This window comes from Eublepharis macularius, chromosome 12, assembly GCF_028583425.1.
Source record: "Eublepharis macularius isolate TG4126 chromosome 12, MPM_Emac_v1.0, whole genome shotgun sequence".
NCBI lineage: Eukaryota > Metazoa > Chordata > Lepidosauria > Squamata > Eublepharidae > Eublepharis > Eublepharis macularius.
In genome coordinates, this window is record NC_072801.1 from 46,053,659 (window position 1) to 46,061,505 (window position 7,847).

The 7,847-nt window shown below is 45.2% G+C and overlaps 1 protein-coding gene across 1 annotated transcript; it reads right to left on the reverse strand.

Annotated features, from left to right (window-relative positions):
* Nucleotides 1-253: 253 nt before the first annotated feature.
* Nucleotides 254-6,869, reverse strand: LOC129340198 (goannatyrotoxin-Vere1-like). Its single transcript, XM_054994830.1, has 4 exons — nt 6,775-6,869; nt 4,615-4,802; nt 2,301-2,402; nt 254-756 (listed from the first exon to the last, which is right to left on the reverse strand). The coding sequence occupies exons 2-4, from the start codon at nt 4,800-4,802 to the stop codon at nt 732-734; spliced, it is 315 nt and encodes a 104-aa protein (XP_054850805.1). The 5' UTR covers nt 6,775-6,869; the 3' UTR covers nt 254-731.
* Nucleotides 6,870-7,847: the final 978 nt, after the last annotated feature.

Sequence of the window (7,847 nt, forward strand, 5' to 3'; positions counted from 1 at the left end):
GATCCTGTAGAATGTCTATCAATCAGAAGAGACAATACAGACCTTGATAGTCGAATGGTCTGACTCAGTATAAGGCAGCTTCATGTGAAAGCTTGAAGACCACTGTTATGGGCCATGATGAGTCCTAGCTGTGTACTTTCTGAGCCTGACTGAAAGTGCCATTTGAGACAGGTACCATAAAGATGAAAAAAGCAAAAAAGCATGGTATAGGCATTTCCATTAACCTTGCTGTTTATTGTGTATGCAGAGGAAATTTATTGAAAATACATAAATATATATACATACACATACACACACTCATTCATGCGTGCACACATTCACACACATACATGTATAAATGATGTATAAAATAAAGATGGACCCAGGGCGAACATAGTGGGGTCTTGCACTGACAAGTCAACACAGACACCATTACAAATACAACATATGCCATCACCAAAGACACTCATACCCCATCTTGCCCCAGGCACTAAGATCTTCTGCAGTGCCTTCTGCTAGGCTTGTGAGGGGGAGGCGGGGCCTCCTTTTTAATGTTGTTGTCTGAAAATACCCAGTGATGCTACACCAAGCCTCAGATTCTGGGGGAGGGGAAATTGGAGGATAAGGAAGAGGACAGGCCCTCTAAAGAAAGGGATCAGCTCATCAAGGCTTGATTGTTTTTCCCAAAAAAATGCAAACGACACAATAAAACTGGAACCCATGAAGCTCTCGGACGAGAAGTGAGAAGGTCGTCACCACATATATGAATCATCAAATCTGCAAATAAATAAATAAACAAATAAACAAAGAGACAATCATGGATTTCTAGAGATGGAACGAACAAATGCTGCACTTACTCCAAATTCCTGCTCCAAAGACAAGACTGGCCATTCCCCTGTTAGATTGTGGCAATCTAACATTCCCTTTGATCGATTGTTGGCTTAAATAATAATTTACCAAAGATGCTGTATTTTACTTTTTAGATGTACTTTTACCCTATTTGTGCTTCTAGAATGCAGTGGTCTCAGAATTGGGATTTGAACCCAGGGGTTGCAGAAGAGTGTAGATCCAATCAGGTTTAAGTATTAAAACCACACATGTATATATAATGAATTGAGGATTTCCTACCCCTTCCTAATTTGATTATCTAGAAAACTGTGTTTCTGAGCATAACTTCTACTTCCCAGTTCTGATTTCTGGGCTGAGGCCATGGCTCAGTGGAAGAGTACACACTTTGCTTGCAGAAGGTTCCAGGTTCAGTCCCCAGTATCTCCAGGTAAAAGGATCATAGATGTTAATAGGGTTGCCAACTCCAGTGGCTGGATATCTCTCAAAATTACAACTGATCTCCAGATGACAAAGATTCATCCCCCTGGAGATAACAGCTGCCTTGGAAGGTGAACTCCATGGCATTATATTCAGTTGAAGTCCCTCCCCTCCACAAACTCCACCCTTATCAGTCTCCACCCCCAATCTCCAGAAATTTCCCTTCCTAGAGCTGGCAACCCTAGTAGAGAAAGACCTTTCTCTATCCAGACAGCCGCTTCTGATCAAAGAACTGTGCTAGACTTGATTTGAGATAGTTCAGTGGTGGGGCATACGCAGAAGGTCCCAAGTTCCATTTCCTGCTTACCCAGCTAAAGGCTGTCAAAACTATTGGGGTTGGGGGGAAACTTTCTCTATCTGAACCTTGTGGAGCTGCCTCCAGTCAAAGTAGTCAAATGGTGGGTGAGATGGATCTAAGGGCTGACATAGTATAAGTTTTCTTCATAGTTTTGCTTCATGGATCTTGGAGAGTGGGTGTTTAGGAAGAGCAGGCTCCCAAAGAAGAAGAATTACAGGACTTCTGGGCAAGTTTGCTGATATTCAAAGCAGTGATTCACAATGGGGTGAGCATTGCCCCGGGGACTGATCCACAAATCAAGGGGGCTTAGGAACTGAAGGCAGCTCCTTTTCGACAGCCAGCTGAGGAGAGTGCTGTTCTACTGCTCACTCTAGGATAACATCCCAGACCCCTGATTTCTCTGCCAGGCCCTTAAAAAACAGATCACTGCAAACATGAATCTATTTTTCAGGAGTTGGCGGAGGACCATCAGGCCTAAGGGTCTTATTGAATGTATGCCTAAAATCTGTGTGTTGATGTACAGATCATGTCTATATAACATTGCCTTGCCTGGAGTATTCCTTTTATGCCCTTAAAAAAAACTCATGGCTTGAAGTACATTTCATGTTAATGTTGCTTCTTTGACAGGTGGTGGCCGATTAAAAAGTTACGAACCACAGCCCTGGAGAAGGAATGAGAAATTATCAGGGGGACTTACCTTGATCTGCCATTGTGATCGTTGTTGTTGTTGCTACTGCTGCTGCTGTCTCCAAAAATGAGCTCTGACATCAGGGTCTCTGGGCTGGATCTCTTACCATACCTTGCAGGGGAAGAAGGTTGAGTTACCAACAAGGCCACCTAGATTTTGTTTTTGTTTTTGACCTCTGTTTCCATGTCTCTCTACAGCAACCACTAAGGCTTCGCTTTTTCTCTTGTCTTTTCTTGGGGGAAAAATCAGATCCTCCTCCTTTTGATAGATTGGTTTAGAAGAGTTTGGTCAACTATGTTTAAATTGACATATTTCAAAAGATCAGGGGAAAAACAAATCAGGTTCGTATGGAAATTTCAGGGCCATGTTTAACCATTTGTTTTCTTTGATGAATAATGTATGTGGGAACCCTTAACTATAGAGCATTATATGAATTATTTTGTAGCGCAAATGGATATCATGTTGTTTTCCAGCTGTATTTATCATTCTGTATTGCTTGTTTTTTGTGTGCATAATATTAAAAAAAAAAGGCCTGATTCAAACCAGGACTCATCAAGGTCTGTCTTCAGTAATCATTCACCAGCTCTGAAATGGTTAAAAAAATGTGCTTCTGAGCATGTGCAAATTGGCTCTCTAACAACTAACCACACAAACAAGTAATCACACTGGGATTAGGAGTTTTCAGGGCAGAGAGTATGAACACCAGGCAAGCCTAAACATCAGTTAAGGTTGTCATTTGCCCACTGACACTCCCTGGTCCCTGCCAGCACTCAATGGAGAGGCAGGTGAAAATGGGGCATCTTTCGATACTGCAACATCACTATATTGTGGGATACTCTAGGATTCACCTGAAACTCTATGCTGTTTAACTATAATGTTTTGGGAGTATCCTAGAACATTGCAAAATACAGTGATATTACTTCTGCTTACGTTGTCGGAAGTGGCATTGGGGCATCATGGGGAGCCATTAGAGTAAGTCCATCCCTTGCTAGTCTCCTGGAGGTTACCTCTCAGTAGCCAAAAATGATTTAGGGAAATAACAAAAGTGCAGAAGCTGCATGAATAGGTCCAGAGGGACTTCAGTGTGTTTTGGGCATTCCTATTTTCCATTCAGAGAAAGGGGACAGCAGAGAGCTGCAGGCAGCTTCATAAATAGACCCTTAAAATGCTTGCAAAGATGACAACATAGGTGAGGCTTTAGAAGAATTGGCCTTAAAAAGGCTTTTTTCCCTGTTAGATCAGATGTACTTCTCTTTTGCAGCCTAGTAAGACCACAACTTTCCTTCGGCTCACAAATAGGCCAGTGGGGAGTAGGGAGTTAAAGAGCAAAGGGGTAGGAGAAGGAACCTAGAGAGGTGAATACGCACTAATGGCCCCCTGGATCTGGTTTTCAATTAGGTTTCCAGGAGACAAGAGCTAATGGGCTGTCCCAGGCAGCCAACACTAATGGAGAAGGTGGCTAATCGGGCGTTTTATGGTTCTGAATTCAATCCCTAAAAGGGGACCTCTGCAAAGCTGAAGTTACATTATGCACAATTGTGCATATGCAAAAACAAACAGAGGTGCTTAATAAAGGCCCTGATCATTTTGCATCCATTCATAAAAAAGACATGGGTCCCACTTTTCCTCATCAGAAAGAATGCTGAAGTTTGACACATGCTTAGTGCCATGGTGAAGAATATGGTACTATAAAATGAGGATCCATAAAAGCATCTTTCTGGATTAGAGATGTATGAAAGCATACCAGTAAACAGAAATAAACTAAGCAACAACAACATTAGATTTATATACCACCCTTCAGGGCAATGCCCACTCAGAGTGGTTTACAAAGTATAATATTATCCCCACAACAATCACCCGGTGAGGTGGGTGGGGCTGAGAGAGCTCTGGAAGAGCTGTGACTGACCCAAGGTGGCTTCAGGTAGAGGATTGGGGAATCAAACCCAGTTCTCCATATTAGAGTCCTACCGCTCTTAACCACCACACCAAACTGGCTCTCACTAAGCTGTGAGTCTGCCCCCTTTGCCTAACTGACCATACCCTACCATTGCTGCTTTTATTCTGGCTGGTAAATTTTAACAAGGTGATCTGCAGATACATGCTTGAGATGGGAAGAAAAGGTATCCCTCTCTTCCAGTGCTTTGCACAGAATGGAAGGCTCAGTCATGCACCCCCTACCCCCAACAGGCAGAAGACAGGAAGGAACCCCCATTCAGCCAGATCTTCTGACAAGGCATCAAAAGCTCAGGCTTGTGCAAAAGCCAAAATCGGCATGCAACTGTGCCTGCTCCGGGGACCTCAACTCCCAAGCCCTCATACACACCTCTGCCTTGTTACCAAGTTAATGTAATGCCGAAGAGCTGAGAAGTATTTTGCCAGTTCTTCAGGGGAAGCATCCTCTCCAGGACTCTCGGGCTTCGGAGGGTAGGCATCGATGAAGGCTCCCAAGCAGAACAGGACACACAGGGTCACAGCCATCACGAGGGGCCAGGGTTTCAGAGTGGCAACCATCTGGGAAAGGGGGGGAAAGACTGTGGGAGAAGTCTGTCAAAAAGCTACATGATCAGTCTCAGCCAAACCACCCATCTGCTTCCACTGCAAAAAACCAATTTAACTGTGTCGACATCAAAACCAAACTGCTATCCACTTGTATTGTCGAAGGCTTTCACGGCCGGAGAACGATGGCTGTTGTGGGTTTTCCGGGCTGTATTGCCGTGGTCTTGGCATTGTAGTTCCTGACGTTTCGCCAGTAGCTGTGGCTGGCATACACCTCTGAAGATGCCAGCCACAGCTGCTGACGAAACGTCAGGAACTACAATGCCAAGACCACAGCAATACAGCCCGGAAAACCCACAACAGCCATCATGCTATCCACTTCTTCTCCATTTCACCCTTACAGCAACAGCCCTGTGAGGAAGGTTAGACCGAGAGTGACAGACCCAAGGGTACCAAATGAGCTTCCATGCCAGAGTGGGGATTTGAACCTGGGTCTCCCAGATCCTAGTTTAACCACTACATCACACTTCTCAATTTGTGTGGGGAGCAGCCTGCTAATTTCCTAAAAAATACCTCTTAATACACCAGATGTGCCAAATGCCTAGCTCATGTCTGATGGGCATGCCCCCTCTCCCTTTGCAATGTGATCACCCTCAAGCTCTAAGCCCAGGCCTAAGAAATTTTTAGAAACTGTAAACCTTAGAAATTCTAAACTCAGCTTAGAAATTAAGCTTGCTTTTCAAGGATCTCCTGTAAGTGCCACAGGAAACAGCTTAAAAGTGTGCTGAAGAGTGCAGAAGGCTGATTACAAAGGGAGAGAAGAACATGGAGGCCCAGTTCCAAACCCACACAATAGCACCCTGCGGAGAGAGATGGGTACTCTTTTCTATGAGGCATTCCCCAAAAGACTGTGGGCACATCATGCTGTGCTGAACTTCACTGGTCTGGTAATCCATCCCATACAATTTGACCACTGATCAGTGTTACAAAGAAACACAAAGATGTTGTTTTGCAGGAGGATAGGGTAGCTATATACACACTGAAGAATACCCCCCTTTTATCTGGAATCTGTCCCAAAGTAGCTTATGTTCTCTGCTTCTCCATTTTATTCTCACAACAACTCATGAGATAGGTTAAGCTGAATGTATGGGACTGGTCCGAAGTCAGCCATGGAAGTGTTCGGATTCAAACCTAGGTCTCTCAGATCATATTCAGACACCCTAGCCACTCCTCCACACTGGTTCTCTTCACAGTCCTGTGAGGTATGTTAGGGTGAGAGAGAATCGGCCCAAAACCAGCACGCTGCACAGTGAGGAGGGATTTGAACCCAGGCCTCCCCCATCCTAGTACAATGCTCTACACCCCTATGGCTGCTTTTGTCTACCAGACAGGCTTCCCCCCTCCCTTTGTCCCTGGCTTTAATCTAGAGCTTGCATTTGAGGTTGAAGTTGAGCAAGTTATAAGTCCTTCAATATACCAAAGAATGCCTTGGGATGTGTGCAGTGATAACAAAGGAGACTGAAAAGCATATTTAGAGTGCCGCCTTCTCACACCCCCTGATGGCAGCAGCTCTTTAAGCACTGAGGTAGAAAGAAATGGGACTTGATTTTAAAACACAGCTGAAGGGAGTGAAACATTCCCTCCTCCCTGGCCTTCCCTCCCTGCTGCCATTCTCCCTACTTTCCCCTCATCTAGGGTCACTTCCCAGTGGGATAACTGTACCTAGAAAGGGGGGCTGGGGGGGAGATAAACCACAGCTGAGGGAAGAGTTTTGCACCCTTTCCATTTAAAGCCCAGACCTCCAGCAACAGGGCAGTTCTGGGTTTAAAAGCACCCTGGAGCTCAGTTTGGTCCTCAAAACAGTTCCCTTGTTAGAGAAAGTAAGTTATGCTTCCTTTCGTCTTTTATCCTCCATGCACTGCAAGTTTGCCTCAGCAGAAGAGAAGGGCTTGCTCTCTACCACAGACTTTGCGCTTCAGGTACTCACTGTGTCAAGGAGGTAGAACGGAGGAGGAATCTGGGTGCCAAAGGGATGATGGGACCCGGCCAGACTTCTGTGATCTTCCAGGTGCCTCTGGCAGATGCCTCTGTGAGTAAGCTCTCGCTCAGCCGAGGGCTTATATCTTTGGATGGTGGGTAAATTAAGGGGGGGAGGCTCCTCCCCTCCCTGGCTGTCTCCCCACTCATTCACTCACTCACCCATCATGTGTTGATCAATGCCATTCTATATCAGCCACCTTGATTACCTCTCCACGGAAACTATAACGCACATGGCAAAAGGGTGGGGGTGGGGGGAGCAGGACAGAGAACAGGCTGAACAGCGGGGGAAGGGAGGAGCAGATACACGAGCTGCACTCCTGAGTTAGGCTGTGTGAAGGCTTAAACAATTGCAACTTTGGATGCCCACCTATGACAGAAAGGAGAACAGAAACTTACTCATCCGTCAGACACATGGTTAAGAGTGAGGCGAGCCACTCTCACAAGGGGCAGAAACAAAGACCCATTAGAAGTGACAAATTGGACATTTCAGAAAGCTTTGTTTTCTAAAAAAGCCTCCTTCAAACAGAGTAGCTGTCATGCTTCCTCCTGTTATCTTCCCTCATGAGACAAATAGCTGCAGGAAGGGAAGCATGGCCAGCTCCAGGCTGGGATATTACCACATGGTTTTATCATAGAGTTTTTGACAATTCCTAGAGCTACCCTATGTCATTTCCAGATTTTTCCTGAAAGTGAAGTACTGACACCATCAATGTCACTTTCCTTTTTTAAAATTATTTTTCTCCCAGTGCCACTCAGAGCCCTAAGGCCAGCAGCCCTAGTGTGTGTAGTTGTTAGTGGGTCCAACTAAGATCTGGGAGACCCAGGTGTGAATCCCCACTCTACCTATGGAAGTTCACTGGGTAATCTTGGGCTAGTCACATACAATCAGCCTAACCATCCTCAGGATAAAGAGGCTACTCTGAGTCCCCATCTGGAGAAAGGCAGAACATAAATAAAGTAAATAAATACATAAATTAGAGGGGGCACTGCTTGCACTGCCTGCTGAGTCTAAATTTGCCC

Bases quoted from the DNA above. Each gene is read 5' to 3' on its own strand.
- LOC129340198 (XM_054994830.1), bottom strand. From the start codon at position 4,802: ATGGTTGCCACTCTGAAACCCTGGCCCCTCGTGATGGCTGTGACCCTG. The intron at 2,403-4,614 runs GTGTGTATGAGG...TTCCCCTGCAAG, and splicing joins AACTTGGTAACAAGGCAGAG to GTATGGTAAGAGATCCAGCC. The intron at 757-2,300 runs GTAAGTCCCCCT...ATTTATTTGCAG, and splicing joins GATCACAATGGCAGATCAAG to ATTTGATGATTCATATATGT.